Below are 25153 nucleotides of genomic sequence, written 5' to 3'. Positions count from 1 at the left end.
CTCCTACCAATACTACCAAACCTATCAAAAATGGCCACGTAGGGCTAATTAATATTTCTTTCTTTTAGCAATTTTTTTTTGCTCTCAAATGCTACCAAACCAATCAAAAATGGTCACGTAGGGCTAATTAATATTTCTTTCTTTTAGCACTTTTTTTTTGCTCTCAAATACTACCAAACCAATCAAAAATGGCCACGTAGGTCTAATTAATATTGCACGGGCACCCTTATCTAGTATATATATAAGTGGGAATAACCAACCACCACACCTCAACATGTGTTCCAATAAGAATCACTAGTAATATCCAATATATTTATAAAATATACAAGTGGGCCCCACCACCTTCCACTTAAAAACTACATATTATATATTAATTACTATACTATAAATGACTTAAATACTCCATATTATATATATTACAATAATTAACAATTATTTGACACTTTAAATTCTATCAATGCCATATAAATTAAGATAAAAAAGGTAACATATAATATTTAAATATATTTAAAAATAATGTAAGTAATACTATACATTACAATAATTAACAGCTTAAATATTTAAAAGTTATATAAAAATTTAATTGACTCTCTAAATTCTATTGGAACCACATAAAATGGATTATATGATAAATATATATTGTTTGAAATTGACGAAAAAGAAACAATAAATTACAATAATTAATTAAAAAAAAAGTCGACTCCAAAAAATATATCAATTAACAACATATATTGTTTGAAATTGACGAAAAAGAAACTGTAAATTACAATAATTAACAAAATAAATCTCTCGACTCCAACAAATCTATCAATTAATGCCACATAAATTGGGACATGGCAAATAACATATATTATTTTAAAAAGTAGGTTCAAAATGTACTATAAAATACAATAATTAACAACTTAATTTATTAAAGAGACATATAAAAAAGGGTTAATATTTGAAATTCTGCATGTGCCACATAAATTAGAATAAAGAGAGTAATAAATATTATTTTCAAAATTATGTTAAAAAAAATACTACAAATCACAATAGCTAACAATTTAAAATATTTTAAAAATCATATAAAATTTTCAATGACTTCTCAAATTCCATAATATGACATAAATTAATATATATATATATATATATATATATATATATATATATAAGGCCCAACATATTAGCTTAAAACCTGGTTAATTCTTGATTGTTTTGCATAGTCATTTGAAGCTGTTTTAAGGAAAATGAAAAATTAAAAGAAGAGTACTACTCACCTGTGTTTTTACACCAAAAATGAAAAATAAGCTAGAACAGGCAGCTCCATAGGAATAGATTTAACTAAAACAGGGAAGAATTTTGGTTAGAGAACAAAACTTGGTACCCTAATCAAGAAACCTCACTCCCTCAAACACACACACTACACAACAATGCTGAAACAATCAACATTCATTTTCTCATTTTTCCTCATTATGAAAAAACTCAAGTTCGGATACATATATCGGCAATATGAAATTAAAATTAGGCATAATTTATTCTAAATACATTGTATTCAAGTAGATTTGCATGTATTTGACTAAGCTAGTCCTCATATCTTACACGTGGCAAATCTAATCATTGAACTCTTACAACGCTCAAGTCAGATTAGGACTATATAAGCAGCACAATGGACGGGATCTAGCATCTGCGATAACCATATCATTTTGAGCTTTCTTTAATACATATGCTTTGTTCATGTTATATCCAGGCATGCAACATATGTGCTTTCCATCTTTCAACATCTCACAATTTCATACTTGTACTCTGCATGCCGATTCATTTATGGGTCAAGAAATAAGACTACATAGAAAATAGAAATATTGGAAAAACTATAAGTGACAATAACATGGATCTGTTAAAAGCATGCCAACCTTAAAATTAAATTCATCAACATCCAGAAATTAGTTAACACTTCAAAATTAATCTCAATTAACTACCAACATTTATCAGCTAACAAAGGAGGAAAAGAAGAATATTAATATTGATTTCTCTAGAGAATAAATCTTTGCTAGGAAAAACACCAGCAAACTCATTTGTTTTTTCAATCACCTCATCAACAGGCCGATCTACGATAGACTCATCCTTGACATGGCCCAGTAGAAAAATAGCAAATACATGTTTCTCATTTCTAAATCTTAAATGACATCATGTTTCCTTTACAATTACTAGCTGATCATTTGATCATCTCATGTCCGAGGGTGTGTTACTCGAGTATGTTAGGTCAAAAGATCAGCATAAAAGATGTTCATTGAAATACGTTGAATGTCTTATCTCACTTAGCATGCTTAATGTCCCAAAAGATTCTAACAACTCATCAAAAGTAAATAAACTTATGTCATCGATGTTAGGTTGAGATTATCATTACCATTGTCCTCCCCGACAAAAAATAAAATTTGAAGAAGAAACCCAAATATATCTGGGCATCACTAACACATCCAATTTCAGGTCTCACCAATTTTGTCATTGAGATCTAGGGACATTGAATTAACAGAGCTATTATTCTTTTCCATTACTTTAAAAATCTATACCTATTGTCTTATTGAATTTGACATAACATTTCCAACTGACACGACTGAACATCAAATGCTACTGAAGGCCTTGAATAAAAATCAAAATCTAGGTAAGTAAAATTTTGAGAAGGTAATTTATTGAATCATGTACACGTTGTACAAAAGAATTTTTAACAGGGTGAGGAGAACATTTACATAGACAGAACATGAAAAAGGAAGGAGAAACAATTTGATAATCAAACAAAAAAAACAATAACTTAATTAAAATACACCTAATTTTCACAAAAAACAATCACACCCTTTATATCATTTAGAGTGTAAAGATGAGTTCTAATGCTTATATATTATCCCACTAAATTAGTTCAGTGACCACCTTGTTGTTAAGGGACAAATAACACTATAGTTTAAAAAGTTCAAAAACTTACTGTAGCTCCAATTGAGATGTACTGTTATATTTAGAACTACAACAACTTGTGGTGTATCATCGGACTCTTTGTCCTAACTAAAACATAGGGAAAATGAATATCATGACAGCAGAATCTGCTACAATAAGTGAAGCGCGATAACATTATCAAACATGAGAGAAGTTAAAATATGGAAATGGATAATTGGTGAAATACTCCTTTCATTTTATAGGCAAATCAATTATTATTTAAATAAACATAATATTAATAGCAAAAAAGTCCAAACACATTAAATCCAGGTTGACATAATCTATCCAATATTTTTATCATTATAATGATCACAACTAAAAATAAAATCAGAAACCACCACATAGCATCTCCTAATTGCGACTTCATGAGGAAGTTAAATACACAATAAGTTAAATGTTGTAAAGTCATAATAAAAATAGAACAACCAACGACATAGCTGTTCAATATAGAAGAACGACCACCATGATTTCTTCCTTAGCAATACTAAAATGTACATATATATATCAATGAATCACTTGAAGACTGCAATTCAAATCATTTCTGAAGAAATTTCTGGTTATAGAGAATGCTACTAGGACTAATAAGATCACATTTATTACCCTCAAATAAAGTTGAGTATCAGCTCTAAAGGCAAGTAAAAGAGGTATGTGATAAGCCTATGATTTGTGAGCTAAGTAGCTTACCTTTGCTGCTAGACTGATCACAAATCCAACAATTCATGTGCATCAAATACCAATTAGTGGACGCGTTTCTTGATACAAGAAAATGATGTAAAATAAAGAGGGTATGAAAGAGGATAGGTTATTATGCCACATTTTAAGGTATAAGTTTCTTTACTACTTTAAATGAGAAATTTCATATATATATACGCATCAAATGTAAAACTTCAAAAATCTTCTCCACTCTATGCCATATGAGATTCTTTTTGTAGTAAATTATTTTGCAGAGAATTCAAATAAAACAACACTCTAGAATAGAAGATGATTTTTTTCCTATTCAGTGTTCTTTTTCTTTAATTACACGGTAAAGAGCTCGTAACTTGTGAAAATATTGTCAACTTCTAAATAAACCAAGGTGATAAAATCAAAGAAAACTCAATCAATCTATATAGATATCAGTTTTCCAGTCCAAGGCATATGCTTTCTGTATAGAATATCTAATGTTGAGAGTAGTATGACAAAAAAAAAATAGGTTAATAAACTTGCTGGAATGCGCTACCTTTCATTAAGGTACTTCATCAAACATATTGGATGTATCAATGTTCTCTTCCTGATATTAATAGTAATATTTTTGTTTTAGGAACACCTCTCTTATGATCATTGTTTTAACAATTTGGGCATTTAAAAGACGCTTAACAAAGAATTACATGTATAACAAAGTCTACCAAGAAAAAATACATGCAAAAAAAGGAAAGTCAATATTCAAAATCAGACGACTATATTAAAGAAGCATGAAACAAACATAAATGTGAATATAATTTCAGAGATAGAATGACTATTGGTAATCAAAGAAATTCTAGATTAATTCTATATCAATAATGTCTGAAAAGTAAGCATTTACTTGATAATCAAGAAAGAAATAGAGCAGAAAACTAAACACAACTTGGATACCCATATACGAAGGGGAAAATGAAAAAATAGTTGTGTAACTAAAATTTTTGAGTATGAGTCGTTGACCATTGAAGACATCAAGCTGAGTTTCAATTTCAGTAAAATCCAACTCTCCACTGAAATTAGACATGTAACGAAGTTTCAATTTGAATATGACTAACCATGACTTTTGAAGCTGCTCCAAAGAAGATAGACTTCATAGAATAATTTGGTTAAGGTGGAGGAGGAATGAGTAATGGAAAGACACTTGTTTCAAATTACCAACATGTGGTTGTTAGGTATAAAGTACAATCATTAAAGCCTTTTGTATAGTCACCTAGAACTGTATTTATACAACCTGTCATTTGGCTTATATTTGGCAAAGACAAGTGTGTAGCACATGTCAATTCATTAATCAATAAAATATGCCTAAATGAAAGTACAATTCAGACAACATGGTTGAGGTTTTGATTCATATGTTTGCATGCGAATCTTACAATGTTATTCATGTTAGTATTACATGAACCTAATAATTTAGTAAAGTTATGGTTTCAAAGGAAATTGCATAAAAGCTTATCATATATTGATTTTGGGCTTGAAAGATAAACAGAGTTTAGGAACAATTTCTCGATTCTAAACTAATTTGGGATCCTAATTTAACTTGAATTCGTCGGGGATACCGGGGAGGGCATGGGGCGGCGCGCCATGAAGATGTCACGGCTAGCACTTAGCAGTTCCAGGCCCTGCGGTAGCAGTGCGCCCATGCCTACCGTCTGAAGTTTAGGGCTTGACACCCTGCGCCAGCAGTGCGCCAAAGGTCGTTAGGCCGATTTTTTTCCTTTGTTCATCCATCGCATACTCCTTTAAGTTGTGGCCACGTTTTCCTTCTCTATATTAACTCATATAGGATCCATTATCCTTAAAAAATTCATGCATATGCATACACAAACATCAAACTTAAAAAAATGCTAAATCAATAGTATAATAAATCTCAAAACTCTCTGAATTTACTGAGTATGAAACATAAGTTTAAATTAAAAATAACTCTTCAAAACTGTCTATCTATGAAGCCTCTACTATATATAGATGAGTATCGGGACAAGACCCATGACTATTCAAAATGGTACTAATACTAACAACTCATAAAACTGGAGTCCTCCGAAAACAAGGAGACCTCACTCGAAAGCTGACGAGCAGATGAAGTGATCTAAACGAATTCTTATTGAGGATTCTAAGAACTTGTATCTGCATCATTAAACGATGCAGATCGAATGATATCAGTACATTGAATGTACGATTATGTAATATAGTTGAATAGTAAATAACTGAATGAAAGGACTGCAATAGATATAGATATATACTCAACTGAATGTAAAGAAACAAATGAGTGAAGTCATTAAAACTTTACAAAATACTTACTCATCTCTGAACTCAACATATTAAGTGATATAATAAAAATATACTTTTAACTCTATTTGGGAGATTCTCTAACCGACAACCATCACTATGAGCTACGTGATGATACAACATCTCGCCTACACTGTCAGAACTGTCCTATATCGTGCCGAAATATAGGACACCTCAACTAAGTGGATCCACTAAGCAATAATGATTCATCCAAAAAGCATGATCATGTACCCATGTTGGCAAGACATGGTTTATGAGGATTTTGAGTTATTTGAACTCATCCTCATATCGGTGTTCAATACTACTTCTATTAATTTATATAGTCATGCTCAAATGTATAAAACATATTATTTCTCTAGTTTGAGATAATTGCTCAAACTATCTTCTTAAAAGAGGTAACTACTTTGAAATATTTATGTACTCATTGCTCATTTAGAAAACAAGGTTTCTCTTATCTCAATGTAAAAATATTTTCTCTGGGTTGAGATAATTAATCAAAAGGCCCTCTTTAAGAGATAATTGCTTTGTACTCAATTTTTGTTACTTTTCTCAAAATCTTTCTCATGTAAAAATGAAACATTTGGAAAATACTTAGTTCCCTTATACTCTTGCTCAAATCTTGATTAAAACTCTTTCTCAAACTTCTCTTTACTTTCTCAAAAACTCAGTTTAAAATAAAAATGTTGGCTTTAAAAGATTCTCAAAATTTATAACTCAAAATAGGGTTCATGCTGAAATATAGACATGAACGAATGAACTCAAGGATCTCAATAACAATATAGAAAACTCAATAGTCAGGACTCGAGAACTCAGAACTCAACGATACTACTCATCTCAAGAATACTTAATTCATATGGTTCATGCTGAAATGTAGACATAAACGAATCAACTCAATAATCTTAATGCATAATATATAGCAATTCAATATTTGGGAATATAATTTCAAAAAGAATCAGGAACTCAAAATCTCAAAATCAACTCATCTTAAGAAAAACTCAAATCTGAGGATAAAACCCTAAATTACTCTTTTACTAATTTGAAAGTAGATGTAGGGCATGAGGACGAACTAATCCAACACTATGATAGTCTTACATACTTGTAAGATCTTGAAGAAGAACTTGATTAGAAGCTTTGAAACCCTAGCTTGAAGGAAAACAATCAAGAAAACCTTTCTTGAAATTCTTGAATTAGTTTCTTGAAATCTCTATGGCCAAGAATTATGATTTTCATTTGTGATTCATAAATGTATGGAAGAATTTGAGTCGGAAAGAATGAAATTATTGGAGAAGGACTTACCTTGAAGAAGAATCTTGAAAAAGATTATAGGAATCTTGAATTGAAGTCTTTTACTTTGATTTTTCCTTAGGGTTTTGCCTTAGGGTTTGAGGAAGAAGAGAATGTTGGATTAAGAGATGAAAATATGATTGGTTTGAGACTTTAATTAGTCCAGAAATTCATTTATGGTTTTCTTAGAGGTAAAAAGACAAAAATGATCCTTTTATTCGAATACCTTTAATTTGATAGAATTTGGACCACGTAACTATTTATATTCTAAGAGATATGATTGTTTGAAGTTGACCCAAGTAGAATCATACATCATAACTTAATTTGTATGGAAGCTTTCAACTCAACTTTGTGCTAGAGGGGTTCTAGTGACCTTAAATTCATATCCAAATCCATTCCGCACTAAAGAATTGACCTTTACACATATGAGCAATTTAAAAATCACCCAATACGACCTTACATGTAAATAAATAATAAGTTAGGTCTTAGCTTATAAATTTTTGGGGTACATCAGTTACTTTTTGATACAATCAGAGCGTATTCATATACTGTGATGGTATCAGAGAGGAAAAAAAGTGTGGGCGCTGACGTTAGTATGACATCAACGTGCAATTTTTTTTTTGATATATGTCATTTTAAAATAAAAAAGGGGTATGAAAGTAATGGGGCACTTAAGGGTAAATATTTTACTTTTGGGGGTATAAGTGTTATTTTTCCCAATAATTTAACCAGGCTATTGACAATTAGAGAAAAATCTACGTTTTTCCCTATATTTTTTTCAAAAGTATTTGTCAGGAAAATATATTTATTTAAAAATTACTTTTTCCATTATGAGACAAGTATCAAAAACACACCTAAACTATCTAAAACACACCTAAACTATCTCTTTTTTTTAGTTTCATACCTAAACTATTGGGAGTGTGAGTTTCATACCTAAATAATCACTTTTTAGTTTGAAAAACACATCTATGTGGTATGTGTAATACAATCTCTATTATTTGAAAAATCTTTGACACATGGCATTCCACATAAATAAAATATTCTACCTTGACAAAAATTAAATAATAAACTATTAGTATTAATTAAAAATAAAAGATTAAAGTATTACTATCCCCCAAAAAATTAATTTTTTAAAAAATAAAATTTAAATTATTTTCCCACTCCACCACCCACCCCCAAAATAACCCCCTGTTCTTTATTTTTTAAAAATTTCTTATATAAATATTTTTAAAAAAATCATACTGCACCCCATCCCCCCTCCCCCCAAACCACCCACTCATTCCCAAAAAAAAAAGATATTATTATTATTTTTTAAAAAAGAACTACCCACCTTATCTAATCCTTCGCTACTAATTATTTATTTACTTTTACATTTTTCTCGTTTTATATTAGATATGTACATTTATTTTTAGGATTTTTTTTCTACTTGCCGGATATAACATAAATAAAAAATTTTATTTTAAAAAAATCTTGTGGCAAATGAAAAATACTTTCCTAAAAAGGTATGTATAAATCTAACACAAAGTGAGAAAAAAATTGAAAATGGAGGGATAGGTGGAGTGGAAAAAAATTATTATTTTTAAGAAAATAAAATAGTATCTAAATTATTATTTGAAGTGGGGGTGGTGGGGGGCGGGGGGATGAAGGGAAAAAAATAAATACTTTTATAAAAATTTTAAAAAAAAAAACTAAAAAAAGGAGGGGAAAACTAAAAAAAAGAGGGGTGGGGAATGGGGGGTTATGGTGAAGAGGAAATGATTGAGTGGGGTAAGAAATTTTTTTTTTAAAAAAAAAAATATTATTTTTTTTGGGATAATAATTCTTTAATTTTAACTAATATCAACAATTTATTTAATTTTTGTCAAGATTGAATGTTTTGTCCATGTGGAGTGTGATGTGACAATTTTTTTAAATAAAAGAGAGAGAGTAGTATTGTAGTACACACACCATTAAGAGAGTGTAACAAAAGAGAGATGTGTGTTTCTTAAACTAATAAGTGATAGTTTAGATATGAACACTCTCAATAGTTTACGGTACAAAACTAAAAAAATATAATAATTTAGATGTGTATTTGACACTTATTTCTTCCATTTTTTCAAAAACTCTGATCTCGAATAAACACAAGATAGGTTGTTGTCAACTAAAAGATCGTGTTTTTTTAAATTTGGTTCTTCAATCACAAGAAAAGACCATCAATTATTTTTGTTTCTTATATAAAAGGACCCCAAAACGAAAGCTTTGGTCCCCACTCCTTAATTATGATTAAATTAATATTCGATCTTGTTTATGTTTGCTGATCTAAGTGATGTCGTCAAAGTCAAAAATATGTAGTAGTACTTACTTAATACTTTATTATTATTCTGTTTTTTTTTTCAAATTAAGAAAATAATTTGGTCTCTTTTTGTAGACCATTCAATATTATTCGTTAAAGAAAACTTTTTAATATGCTTTGAAACAAGATTATGGAGGACGTACAAAAACTATTTAATATTCTTTGAAACAAACTTTTTGAACTTTATTCTATAATCCCTTTATTTCTCATACAACAAGAAATGGACTTTTGATTGGGGAAAAAAATACAATCTGATAGAAAAGATTTTTAGAAAACGTGTTAGAAAACTACTTTTTCATGAACTTCTTGTACAAAAGTGAAAATTTTGTTTCATTTTATTTTTTTAAAAAAAGGTTTAATTAGGTAATTGCAAATGATTTCTAATTCAATTGCAGGAACTAAGAAGCTAGTATTTCAACCACATAAATAATTTTAACTTTTTAGTAAAATTTGATAGCTAATATAGCATGTTATATAATCAACAATTAAGTGGGTTGAGTCAAAGAATTGATTCAAATTTAGGGGTGGATTGATCCTAATTAATTTTAAAATATTTTCCCTAAAGATTTGTAGCTATCACATCATTAAACAATAGGTACTAGAAATTTACTTTCTAAAATGATCGTGAAAATTAAAGTGATTTTGAAAGACAAAATAAAAAATTATACTAATTATCATAAACTCTGTAACGATCTGTTCCCGTCGTTATAGAAAAGCCAACGAGAAAAAATTTTGGGCCGGAAAACTTTTCGTAGTATCTTGAGATTTTCCAACCTGGTCTAGATTTGAACGAAATCGGAGTCTGTGAGGTCTAGGGAAATCTGGTAGCAATTGTGTGATCTAACTATGATTTTGATTACATGAGTGGATAACTAAGACGTTAAGGAACCCGTACGACTTTACAGAATTGAATTCGGGCGAGTAGAACTCCCAGAATTGAATTTAGCGTGAACGAGTATTTTTTGAGTGTCGTTGGTTGAAGGTGTGTTGTGAAATGGGGGTTTTGGAATTATTAAAATAGTTCACTGGTTCCGTGCAAGTCGTCGGGGCGGGATTTCTACCACCAGGGTGAGGACCGTCGTGGTGGGTCCGACGCGACTTAAGTCAGAATTAAACCCCAAAATGTCTTTATTCTGTACTTTTCGACTTTGAGAGTAAGGAGACGAACCCCAGTCGATTCTTGACAACTTTCCACCATTTAAGGCTAAAGATAAGGTTTTAACTCCCCAAATCCGTTTTCGATCTGTAGAACGTAATCTAATGGGTAAATATCGATGGAGGAGAGTTTTGATATGAGAATTATGGTGGGAAAAGCCCTAATTTGGGTCGTGGGATCATGAGTATGATCTAGGGTTGTTAGAATTATTAGTAATCCGGGTAATTAGTGATTGTTTATTGATTCCCGTATTATATTGATTGTTTGTAGACCAAGAATAAGCAGAACGAATTTAGAAATGGAAGAATCAAGTTTCTTAGGGTTTCAAGCTTGTTTCGAGGTAGGTGATGGTTGTGATTCTATGATTGTGTGGTATATGTTTATTCTTGCTTCATTATGATACATGTATCAGTAGGGGTGTTCACGGTTTGGATAAAAACCGATCCAAATCGAAAAACCAAACCAAACCGATAAAATAAAACCCATTTTATTTGGGTTTGGTTTTAGATTTTTGAAAACCGATAGTATTTGGTTTGATTATGGTTTTATTCGAAAAAACCCGAAGAAATAACCGAACCGAACCGTTGAATTATATACATATATTTTATTAATATACATACTTAATATATTGTTTTTATAAACAATTTTAAAGATCTTATACATATTTTCATTAAAATTTCTTTATAATTTACTTATTGAAAGCAAAAATGCCCAAGATGAAACATTTATCTTATTGATTTCATGTATATGAGTGTCTATAACATTTTCAATAACAATTCTTTGTGGGACTGAAAATGTTATTGTCTCTTCCTTCTAGGCCAATATAGTGAATTTTAAAGCTTTACTGATAGTAAATTTAGTGATCGAAAGTTCAGTAATTTAAGTCATTCTAACTATTTTTCGTTTTGAATGGATTGTTGTCACTTTTTTCACATTTTAAATGAATTGTTTCTTTTATTTTTGTGTATGGTTAATAACCGAATAACCGAACCAAACCAAATCAAAACCGATAATCACCAAACCGATAAATGTATATTATATTTGGTTTGGTTTGGTTTTGATAATTTTAAAACCGATTAAGTTGGTTTGGTTTTGGTTTTGACCAATAACCGATCCAAACCAACCCGTGAACACCCCTACATGTATGTATGTGAATGTTGCATTAATGATCACATAAATTGTAAATGAGGATATATGAATGATGAATGCCATGAATCATGACTTGATTGTATGATTATGAGAATATACTTGTGATTGTGATTGTAATTGTGGCTTGTTGAATGGATGTCACGACCTGAGCCTACACCCCGGACGTGTCACGACGTACAAGACTCCAGAGAGCCTCATACAAGCCTCATAACATTCATAACATAAGACCTATGAAAAATGGTATGTAATTTAAACCTTTTTTAATCCATACAATCGAAAACTTTATTTAAAACAACGAAATCTAGACATAGTCTCACATGACCATCTACTACAATCGAAGTCTCAAAATAGGGTCACAGCCCTTACAATAGGAAATTTGAAAGTCTAATACAATAAAAGGAATGAAACGAAAACATAACATTTGTCCTCAGATCCATGAGGACATACCACAAGCTTTGGAGAATAGTCTATCCAAGCTTGAACTAGAAAAAATCACCTCAAACGCCGGAACCTACACTTTGTAGAAAAACGTAGAAGAAATATAGGTTAGCACAAAAATGTACCAAGTATGATAGCCATGCAAAAATCATGCTTAAAAGGACATTTTGGTTGAAAACCGTGCATATGCCAAGTTTGAAAAACATCATGAACTTTTAGTACAAACGCATATGACATCAACATACAAGTCATTACAGCATATTAGAACCATTATCTAAGACAACTCTAAGTCATACTTGTGCAATGTAGGAATGTCATCTCATACTACCATTCATGCTAAGTACCACTTTGAGGCCACCATAGATGTACTTACCATTCTTCATTCTCACCTTTAGTCAACAATCATGGATAAAGAACATTCATATTTAACAAGTCATGACAAAGAAAGTAACTTATAATAACATTCCAAGTTAAGCATTTATCATTACATTAAGCCTTTAAGTCAACATTCTCATTAGCTTCATTATCAACACATTTTTTTTTATTAGACATTAAGACATTAGAGAACACACTATAGCCCTCTCAAAGCCTACTTGTGCAATACATGGATGACATCCCATACTACCACTCACACTTCATAGAACCTCTTGAATAACCATAGCACGTATCTCACATGATGGGAATAAGCATTAACCGATATAGACCATGTGAGCAAACCATTGAAATTCGGTGTCTATCCCACACCGTAAATGGTTGATCTACTTGCCTAAGGTAGGACCGGTAACATTTTAGCTTAGGTAGATTCACTAGCTAATAACCTATGTGGGCTCATAGTTATGGGATAAGAAAGATGTTCATTGAAACCCGACCTAATGTGGGGAGAGCTTTCGTCTTACCATATTCACTCAGTGCTAAGCTTACATTCTCATAGAGTAGTTCATTTTCATTAACATTATTATACTTGAGAGGGCTACCATCATTAGGTCTACCGACCTAAAGTACATTATTACACATGAAAGGGTCACTACCATTAGGTCTACCGATTCAAGGTACATTATTAGGATAGCTCATTGAATCCTCAAGAAAGGGCCACCACCATTAGGTTTACCGATTCAAGGTTCATCATTAGCACATGAAAGGGACACCACCATTAGGTTTACCGATTCAAGGTTCATCATTATATTAGTTCCTAGACTCATCATGAAGGGCTACCACCATTAGGTCTACCGGTTCAAGACAAAGTCTTATAATACTTCATTAATCATGTATGAAAGGGCTACCACCATTAGGTCTACCGATTCAATGTTCATTTAGTCAAGATACGTTAGTTACACAAGAAGAGAATGCCCTAAGCCTACCAATTCAAGGTTCATCAATCAAGATCACTTTCATTTACACAAGACGATGATGCCCTAAGCCTACCAATTCAAGATGTAACATTACATTAAAGAAACCTTTCTCATATATCATCATAATTTATAAGTGTATAATTGAGAATAGCCTTTCAATAATAACACAATTGCATTCTAGACATGATCACATTAGTTTAATTGAAATCGCAAAGCATATACATAGTATCATGATTATATATCAACCTTCATAAATTTGCCCTCCAAGGCTATGAATCAATCTCAACCCAAACATCTAGAACACTACATTAGATAAGGGGAATATCATGATTCAATAATTCAATTAATATAGACATAATCAATTAACATGCTTCCATAATAAATCAACCCAAATCATAAATTCACAATTTAGTATTTTGGGGGAATCACGGGTTCATGGGGGAATTTCATCATAAATCAACATTAATTTCTCAATTCAATTATAATTCGTCATAAATCAACCTTTGAAAATGTTTTGAAATCGAACCCATGACTTAGATTGAAACCCTAACTTTTTGGGGCATTTGAAAGCTTTGAAATCATGTTTTGCAGGGACTCTATGGGTGAAAGCTATCCATAGATGAAAACTACCATACCTTGATTGAAGAAACTCCATGAATTTGAGTGGGAAAGATGAACTCTTGAGCTCTAAACCTTGACTTCTTCTTCTCCAATGGAGGTTTCTAGAGAGAATTATTTTGGAGAGGGGGTAGTTTCTATTTTGGGTTTTTGGGAATAATGAGTTGTAAAGGGTAGTTAATAGTTTAAAAAGCCTTAAATAACTCTAATTAATCAAAATAAACCGACCCTTAACTTAACTAACCATCCTAGGAATTTACCACATTGCCTCTTAATGTTGAGCCTAGGCAAATTTCTAGGTGTGATCCACGCCCCTTGACCCACGTACCGTGGATGGCCTCATGCCCCGTCCTGAAGGTCCGTGGTTTGGTTCAACAACTTGACATCTTGGGGCCTTGACCTACGGATTGGTTCCACGGGGCGTGGATAGACCTACTCCCAGTAGGTCCCATTTGTAGGTCATGAAAAATTTGGCAGTTTGGGCTCTTTGCAGCACCCTTGGGGTTAGACTTTAGGGTCCTCCTTAAGGACCCTTGGTTGGTCCTTGGGGAGTCATACCTTGATGTTTAACCCCTAAAACCCTCAACTTAAGCTCGGGAACTCATTTCACAACCTAAAATTCCACATCAAACTCAACAAACACACTTGTAAGGCTCTAGTTTCACCTACTAGTTTTTTCGAGGTGTTACAATGGATCGGGTGTTGTGTTTCGACACACTAACTTGGATCGGTTGCCACGTTTCAGCATAATTATGGGATCGATTGCCATGTTTCGACATAATCATTGGATCGGGTACCACGTTCCGATATACTAACAGTTTGAGTTTGGGTTCCTTGAGAGGATCAATGACTTGATTTAACCGTGATATTTGAGAATTGTGAAACTGTTCGTTGTTCGTAATTGTTGGTGATATTGTATATGTTCAATATATGCATGTTATTGTATTGTTGTCTTGACTTATGTATGTTGCACTTAGTAGGATAGTCGCGTGATCCTACCAGTACACTGTGGTTGTGTACTGATACTGCACTTGCTCTTTCTTTGTTGAGTACAGGCATCTTCAAGCGGCTATTGACAGATCTCGCTTAGAAGATTAGTGATCGTCGTTCGAATTCAAGGGTGAGTCAGTTCTTCCGGACTGCCATGAGTTCTCCTTCTGTCTATTTCCACATTTTGGACTTAGATTTTCTAGTTAGTTGTTAGTACTTTAGTTTGGGGTTGTAACCCTTCTTGTTTAGACTTTTGGTTCATTGTTAGAGTTTTGGTACATTGACTTTTAGGTTCTAGGCATTAATTTCCGCAATTCGTTGTTAGATCTTTTGGAAGTTTAGGGGAACTTCAGTATTTAGTCATTTAAACTTGCTTTCGTAACCTTAAATGCCTTAGTATTTTGGTTTAGTTGGTTAGCTAATTAATATAAATGTTTCTAACACCGGAGGGTTAGTGTGAGTGTCAATCACGACGGTCTGGGTCGTGACAAATTGAGTACGTGAACAACAACTCAATAAAACTTTGTGTGAGTATAATAATCAAAAGAAAGAAAGGGAGTACGAGTTTGTTGCTATATGAGTAGAAGATCATAGATTTAATAACATGTTACGATCTATAGAAATGATCTCTCGCATAATTGTAGGATAAAACTGTTTTTACTATGCATTTTTATAATTCAATTCTTTTTCCAATTTTACTATAACGATAACTTAATGCATCGTTCTGTTCAAGAGAAAAAAAAGGAAAAAAAGAGTGGTGGCGGCCCTAAATTAGTTTTATTAAATGTGAAAAACTTCATTTTAGCATCTACGTATTTGATGAAATAATCACTTGCTAGATTCCCTAATTTAATATTGTCCAGATTCAATGTACCTATCAGTCCCCACAAGAGTCCACTTTGTTTGCCAAAATATATTAATTTATTGTTTAAATTATAATTACTATAATTAAAAAAGAGAACAAAAGGGCAATTTCACTTATTTGTCTTTGACTACATATTAGCCCACTCGCATGGTTCACGCGCTACCACTCTCTAATTTTAAATTCACCAATGGAAAAATTGAAAAACAATTTATTGTTTCTTTTGGTTTTCCAACCGATATCCGATACCCGTATTGAGATCCAATTAAATTTGAATTCAAGCAAAACATTTCCTAACAAAGGCGACTTCATACCAAAGGGAACTTAAACCCGAGACCGCTTAATCAAGAATGAAAGAGTATTTACTATTCCACCACAATCTTTATTGATAAAAACAAGTTTAATTTTTTCTTTTATAATTTATATCTATCTTTAAAAATTATCTATTACAATATTTTATCTTATTAAAAATCTAATATAAATTTTTTAATATTATGTATTAATCACCTTCACCTTTTTTTTTAATATCAATTATCACATGTATAACATATTCCTCTTTTCATATATATATATATATATATAAGTACATAATAGTCTGTGCATCGATTCAATGATATTATGTTGAATATTTAAAATGTAGAATTTTTTTATCTGAAAAAATTTCATAAATTTTTTGTCCAAATTATCACCTAAAATTTAAAGTTCATCTTTCCCCTTATTTTCAAGTCACACCAATTAGCATGAGTTAAAAGAAAATTTAAAACTTTTATGTGTTGAAAATATAATTCTTTTTATAGTGTTTCATGTGATACATCACTTTAAAAACAATTATGCTAAAATTATTTATTAAAGTTATTTGACTTAGTTATTTTTTATATCACACCATTTTTGCATTAAAAAAACATGTGATTAATTGATTGAGATCATAGGTTGCTGCACCACAAACTAAGTTACTCGATTCAGCCTTACAGACTTTACAGACTTGACTCCAATCTCTATCGGCTCAGCATTAGCTTCTTGAGTTTGAGAATCCATCTCTTTAAAAATAAGCAATGATAGCCAACACTTCTTTAGTTTGAGAATCCATCTCTTTGTCGTTTGCGGCATGAGCGACTTGATTTGATCGAGCCATTTTCTGTTAATTGATTTTTATTTTACTTTCTAAATGTTATTTACACGAAAATGGATTATACTATTATTTTTATAACATAAATAAATTTTATCAAGAGTTTATTTTATTTAATTAACTTAATTACTTTTTTTAAAATGTGGCTACTATTACTTAATATAATTATTTAATTACAAAAAAAAAAGTATTGTGGCTACTTCTTTATTGTTTATTTTACAATTAAGGATGCATGTGTAAAGTGGAAAATCATTAAATGACAAAAGTATCTTCTAATTCAATATTAATTATGAGCAGCGCACACGTTGACAGTAAATTATGAACTATTTTCCTTTATTGGTAAGTATTGTAATCTATTGTTTAGGTGTCATTTTTCTCTTATTCTTCATCGTGTATATATATCTTTATATTCCGATAGTCATTCACAAGATATAATTTTAAATTATAATAACCAAATAAATAGATTACTTTTAAAGTTTTTCTTATAAAATCTATTTTTATTTTTTATTGCCTTCGTATGATATATGTTTATAAAGTTACTTCACTCTTTCGTGCTCAATGACGTAATTAAATTGAATTCTGATTTTTAAATGTGATAAAATTACAAATACGAGCAATAAAAATTTAATTTTATTCTGCTCATTTGTTTCATAATTAAACGTCATTTAATTTGTTTGATTATTACTTCTCACTCTTTCTTAACTTAGAAGTATATTATTTATTTCATGTATAAGTTCACAACAATTTAAAACATGAAAAATATGATGATATTAAGGGGATGGGGGTGGGGGGTGGAAGAAAGATAAATATAATTATTTTAGAGGATAAAATAAATATCTAAATGAACTCTTGAGATTAGATAACATGAATGACTATTATTTAAAGTTGTCACGATTTGAAATTTTATGTATACAAATTTCATTCATCATAATCATTTAAGAGTAGCAAAAGGCAGAAATAAGCAAAATTCAATTAAATATTACTAGTAATCAAGTTTTATCTCAAAATCATAACAAACACAAAAAAGAACAAAAAAATTCTTGAAATTGGTTACACAAGTACAAAAAAATCTCAGAGATTTAAAGTATACAAGTATGAGAGTCTACAAGTTGTTTAGAAACAAGAAAGAATAATAAATGTAACTATATCTAAAATTCAATTTTGTGGAATAACTAAATAGTTGTCACGATCTAAATTGTCAGACACCTACACTAAGTTTTCGGTGGGGAACCAATCACCAAGCCTATACATAACCAACTAAACATGTAAAAGTAAGAGTTCATCAATTAATGTCAAGGTTCATAGCTGAAATCATTAACATGAAGTATTTGCAGAATACTCTCCTTAATCTAAAAGTTGTGTACCAAAACATCTAACATAGTCTAGAATATAGGAATGCGACTCTAAAACAAAATAAATCTAAATCCAAAAATGGACTAGATAGGAAAGATGAATCCATGACAGTCTAGAAGAGGCAACTCATCCTTAAATTCAGGAAACGTGAGAATCACAACTGAGTCGTGAAGCAGCTGCAACTGCAGTAATATGCCCTATATTCAATAAAAAAGAAGAGCAAATGTAATATCAATACACAAAATGTAGTATACTGATATAATCATCGACTAACTCTAAAAATACGAAACATGAACATGAAATTATAACTAACAAAATAGGACAACACATGTATAACCCAAGTCAGTAAAAGTAAACAAAACTCTTAGGTCTCAATCTGCCTTAATAGCCACATGAAACATGATCAACATAATCACAATGAATAAATTCAATTCACCTCATGGAACCAACACACATAAGAACAATCAACATATTACAAGGTGTGGTACTCGACCAACCAATGTAAAATTTGTATCAAAAATGGTATCCGAGCCTACCAATAAATATATTATGTACCAGACGTGTTATTCTCGAGCCAATCGAGAATCATCAATATCACACAATCACAACCCACAATGAATACAATAACACTTGTAAGACCCCAAGCAGTTAAAACAAGTTCATTACATGAGATTGACAACAAGATATCATTTCACATTCATCCCTATTTAACAAATATATTATTTGTCCAATATTAACTTTAAATTTTATTATTAGGTAGTGGCTTTTAGAGGCTTTCTAAAGGAAACTCTTTTAGCTCGTGTAGAAACAGATCCAAATAAGGGCGCGTGAAGAAACTAAAGATACTGCCCCGTGCCAAGCACGTGACTCAGCACTAAAAAAGGGCCATCAATCCTTTGGCTTTCATCTTCACCACCCAAGTATTTTTGCTCAAATATCTGTGTACTCTCTCCGCCATTTTCACAAAATTCTTCATTTCTTAAAAACCCTAGCTTACCTTTCTTTATCCCATTTTGGCTACGGATGACGACGTCGTTTGGAGCAGCGATCAATATCGCCGCCGTCGATGACCCCAACCCGAAGCTACAAATTCAGAGGTTCAATGGATTGAAAAGCACCTCTAATTCGATTTTGCTTAGCAGACGTATCCATCGCTCATTTTCTCATTCCAATTCTACTTCTATTGTCCGTGCTGTATCTACGGTATAAATGATACAACTTTTTTTTTTCTTTTTTTTGAAATCTTTCTGTTCCGGCTCGATATTGCGCATTGATTAATTCCTCCGATTTGATATGAAAAATGTTTTTTTTAGTCTCCGCCGCCTTTTCCATTCTCTTTTTTTAATTTTTTTTTTATAGAAATGCATTTTGTTGTTGTTGTTGTGGCTCGATTGAGCATTGATTGAACTGCAGATGTGGGTTTTTCTTTTGGTGATTTTATTTCAATTATCTTATGTGTATACAATTCATTTTTTAAAAATTGTTTCCTTTGTTTTGCTTATCCAATGTAAATTTGCCTTTTGTCCCTGTCAATTAGCCGCCTTTTGCTATCTTTTTGTTCTGCATGGATTTATTTGATTTTTTTTTTCTTGAGTGCGTTATTCATTTTTCATGGGGGTAGGGGGTAGGGTTGCCATAGTAGAATTGGGATCTTCTATGAAGTAAGGGATAAAATTCCCTGAGTCTAGAATGATGCTTCTTATGGCTGGTGAAAGTATTGAATTTTCTGTATGGGTTCTATGCTTTGTGTTGCTTCAAGTGATGCTTGGTAGTTATTGTGAGATGCATTACTACTGCGATTTATGTTTCTGTTAGGCCTCACAGTTAGGAGGAATTCTGTCATTTTCCATTATACTGTGTGGGTGATAGAGCTTTGTTAAGTGTGATGTATCTGTTGATCTTTTGCAGCCAGCGAAGCCAGCTGCGGTGGAGCCCAAGCGTAGTAAGGTTGAAATCTTCAAAGAACAGAGTAACTTCATAAGATATCCTCTAAATGAGGAGATTCTTAATGATGCCCCAAACATCAATGAGGCTGCAACACAATTGATCAAGTTCCATGGAAGCTATATGCAATACAACAGAGACGAGCGTGGATCAAGATCATACTCATTTATGCTTAGGACAAAGAACCCTGGTGGTGAAGTACCAAACAAACTTTACTTAGTCATGGATGATCTTGCTGACCAATTTGGGATTGGGACACTCCGTTTGACAACAAGACAGACCTTTCAGCTGCATGGGGTCTTGAAAAAAGACCTAAAGACAGTAATGAGTACAATCATCCACAACATGGGTTCAACTCTTGGTGCATGTGGTGACCTCAATAGGAACGTTCTTGCTCCAGCTGCCCCGTTTGCAAAAAAAGATTATGTGTTTGCTAAACAAACCGCTGATAACATTGCAGCACTTTTAACTCCTCAGTCTGGATTTTACTATGACGTTTGGGTGGATGGGGAGAAATTTATGACAGTAGAACCTCCTGAAGTTGTGAAAGCTCGAAATGATAACTCCCATGGAACAAACTTCCCTGACTCACCTGAACCCATTTATGGAACTCAGTTCTTGCCAAGAAAGTTCAAAATTGCAGTTACTGTGCCTAGTGATAACTCAGTGGACATTTTCACGAATGACATAGGTGTTGTTGTTGTATCTGATGAGGATGGAGAGCCTCAAGGATTCAATATATATGTAAGAAGGAAATATATAGATTCTCGTCTCTTACTTCTTTTGCTTTCTATAAGGACTAGTATAATCCTCGACTTCATTTGCAGGTAGGTGGTGGTATGGGACGAACTCATAGGATGGAAACCACTTTTCCTCGTCTGGCTGAGCCATTAGGTTATGTTCCTAAAGCGGATATACTTTATGCAGTTAAAGCTATTGTTGTTACTCAGAGAGAGAATGGGAGAAGAGATGATCGCAGGTATAGCAGATTGAAATATTTACTCAGTTCATGGGGGATTGAGAAGTTCCGATCTGTCACTGAACAGTATTATGGAAAGAAGTTTGAACCCTGCCGTGAATTGCCTCAATGGGAATTTAAAAGTTACTTGGGATGGCATGAACAGGTTAGTGTCTGTTGAAGGAATTCATCAAATGTTCATCTCTGACAATGAGTTCTGTTGTAGCGCCAATTGTGATTCTTAACAGTGATATGCTTTATTAATCTTTTCATTCCCATTAAACTAACTTTCTCAGATTTTTCCATGTCTTCAAATAATTTTGTCAGGGAGACGGTAGTTTATTTTGTGGTCTACATGTTGACAATGGTCGTGTAAAAGGAGAGATGAAGAAGGCACTCAGGGAAGTTATTGAGAAGTATAATCTGAATGTGCGTCTCACACCCAACCAAAATATTATCTTGAGCAATATTCGGCAATCTTGGAAGCGCTCCATCACCACAGTCCTTGCACAGGGTGGTTTGCTGGTAAGGCTAAGTATTCAATTGATCCTTATATGCTTTCCATGAATAAGTGATTGAGCTTTCTCAATAAGTAGAAAAAGGTTATGCAGAGCAGTGTCTTTGGAGCTGTTCATGAATATGGAATGCCATAATACACAAAAAATGTACATTTAACTAAAGAAATGCTTTTGGAATGTAATCAGTCTGAAAAAGTATAAACATGTTGTTGACATAATTATGTAACTAAAAATGTGCTCTCTAACAACTTAAGATGAAATCGTTACACACTTCAACATGGTATCAAAGCTGGTGCAGGTGCAGGTCCTGGCGTCCTGCTTCGAGTCTCACTGCCACCCATCATCATTTTTTTTTCCATGTGCTTGGCTCATTAATAAGAATCAAGCCACACACGAGGGAGCGTGTTGAAGACATAATTAACTTAGAAGTGTGCCTCTATCTAACAACTTGAGCTTTTAAATGATGGTCACACACTTCAACACATGTTAACGCAGTGGCGTAGCTATAGCCACCCCAGGGTGTCCGACTAAACACCCTTCGACGAAAAATTACGTTGTATATATATCAAATTTTACATTTAAAGGATATATATTTTAAGTTGGACACCCTCGACAAAAACTATGCCTTTAGCATAGTGGTAATGGGTGTCCATTTGAATGAAGGAGTTTTGTGTTCGAACCTCTGATAGCACAATATTTTTTTTGTTTTATTTTGATAGCCAGACACCATTATTCTTGGACACCCTTAGTAAAATTTTTGCCTCCGCCTTTTTTTGTTTTATTTTGATAGCTAGACACCATTATTCTTGGACACCCTTAATAAATTTCTGCCTCCGCCACTGCTTAACGTAGATGGTGTTCCTAGAAATCTTCTGAGTTGTTTGATAGTTCCTCCCCCATTTGGTTTATTTTACTTTTTACTACTCCCTCCGTCTCCAAAAACATGGTCGGTCTGGAGGATGACGGTCAATTGAACGTTATAACCTTGACGGTAGACTGATAACTTTTTTGAGGTACACATCCTGCAGAAAATTTGCCAACTTTGTACTTGCAGGTTTGTCACTTCTTTATATATATATTTGCGAGTTTCGAAAATTTGGACTGCTTGTTTCTTAACGTGAATGAAGTGGTATTTATGTTTTATAGGATGGCCTAGGTGAACCATGAAGCTGATGTGAATTTCCGTTAGTTTTCTTGATAGTCCTTGCGTAAAATGTAGAGAATAGGAAGTTGCTAACTTCTCCTGATTGTCCAATATAATCTGTCCTATAGTTTGTGTTTAGCATTTCATTATGGTATTCCACTTTGGTAATCATGGTCATTTTTCATTGAAAAGCAACCTAGGTTTGTGGATCCTCTCAATCTAACAGCAATGGCGTGCCCAGCTTTTCCACTTTGTCCTCTAGCAATAACTGAAGCTGAGCGTGGAATACCTGACATCCTCAAGCGCGTTAGAGCTATGTTTGATAAGGTATGAAGTATTTAAAATTTTCTGTTGTACTGTCGGTTTGTGGTGCACATTGAATGAATTGACCTTCGTGGTTCCAGGTTGGTCTGAGGTTCTATGAATCTGTTGTCATAAGGGTAACAGGTTGTCCCAATGGATGTGCTCGACCATACATGGCTGAACTTGGATTGGTTGGAGATGGTCCAAACAGCTATCAGGTAGTTGAATTTTGGAGGTCTATTGACTTGTTTCTGTAGTGTTCCATATTTATACAATGTGGGATCTAGTGAAACTAATTGTGTTGTTTTTCTTAGATCTGGCTCGGTGGAACTCCCAATCAAACTGTATTGGCAAGAACTTTCATGGATAAGGTTAAGGTTCAAGATCTTGAAAAAGTTCTGGAGCCTTTATTTTTCTATTGGAAAAGAAAGCGACACTCAAAAGAATCATTTGGGGAGTTCTCAAACCGCTTGGTAAGGAACAGTTCTTCTGGTAGTTAAACATTATATTTGTCAAAAGCAAATCAGATTGAAACTGAAAACACCATTTCTGTTTCATTCTGGAATTCTGCGAATGAGGAACCTGAATCATATAAGATTTCTTTTGTAATTTTCATATAGGGATTTGAGAAACTAGGGGACTTGGTTGAGAAATGGGATGGCATCCCTGAGTCATCATCTCGTTATAACTTAAAGCTATTTGCTGATAAAGAGACGTATCAAGCCATGGATGCACTTGCAAGAATACAAAATAAGAATGCCCATCAATTGGCGATTGATGTAATTCGCAATTATGTTGCTTCCCAACAAAATGGGAAAAGCATGGACTGACCAAGTCATCTTTTGTGTTGCAAAATAGCAAAGATAATGCAAGGAGATTTAACTGGTGACTACGTCTTGATCTTGTTAATGCTTGGCTGAAACAAGTGGAGAATTTTGACATAAATGTTCTGCAAGCTTTTGTAGTACTTCACTTGTAGACCTGACAGTACACTGCATTTTCTTTCCTTTCTATTTTTCGTTGTTCATTTTCCAGTTTCTTTTCATGAGTAAACAAAATCTGATAATGGCCTGTATCTTATTTTCTTTCAAATTAATTTTTGAAAGGGTGCCTTTTTACAGTACATGTCCCAGTTCGTTTTTACATTACGACGTTTTTCTTTATTTGTGTTGGAGCTGTTACTTTTTCCCGGCCCTGGTGTGTGGATTAAAGAATCTCTCCACATGTTGTGGTGAGGTGATGTTGCCGGAGCAATAATCTCAACAGAGCAGTATGTCATAGTTATCGTACCAAATGCCTTGATGGTTGTACTTTGCTTTGTCAAGACTGGAAATCTGTCTGGACTAATCAATTTCCAAATGGTATATGCTTCCACCAAATTTTCTACTATGATCAATTTACATCAGCAATGTGGGGTAAGGCTGGCAACGGAACTGGGAGGTACCTGTACCGGTTCCGTCTCGGTTCCGGATAGTACCGGTTCGATCCGGTATTGTGCCGGTCCGTTACCGATTCTGTCTCGGTTCCGGATAGTACCGGTTCGATCCGGTATTGTGCCGGTCCGGGAGGGGTAACGGGATGGAAATCGGGATTTACCGGTCCGGTCCGGTTAGTCCCGGTTCCGTTCCGGTTTTGGTCCGGTTCGTTCAGTTTTTTTTTTTTTTTTTTTTA

General features: G+C 32.9%; 2 protein-coding genes across 2 annotated transcripts in view; both read left to right on the top strand.

The window, feature by feature from the left end:
• LOC125843977 (uncharacterized) overlaps nt 1-25153 on the top strand; it is a 621631-nt gene that overhangs the window by 532886 nt on the left and 63592 nt on the right. The window lies entirely within an intron of this gene.
• Nucleotides 19522-24605, top strand: LOC125843965 (sulfite reductase 1 [ferredoxin], chloroplastic). Its single transcript, XM_049523172.1, has 8 exons — nt 19522-19818; nt 20524-21303; nt 21387-21683; nt 21845-22042; nt 23372-23506; nt 23584-23700; nt 23797-23955; nt 24103-24605. Exons 1-8 carry the CDS (start codon nt 19639-19641, stop codon nt 24310-24312), a joined length of 2076 nt encoding a protein of 691 aa, XP_049379129.1. The 5' UTR covers nt 19522-19638; the 3' UTR covers nt 24313-24605.

This window comes from Solanum stenotomum, chromosome 11 (genome assembly GCF_019186545.1).
Source record: "Solanum stenotomum isolate F172 chromosome 11, ASM1918654v1, whole genome shotgun sequence".
NCBI classification, from domain to species: domain Eukaryota; kingdom Viridiplantae; phylum Streptophyta; class Magnoliopsida; order Solanales; family Solanaceae; genus Solanum; species Solanum stenotomum.
Note: the sequence above shows the minus strand (reverse complement) of the source record. Positions and strands in the feature narration are given on the sequence as shown.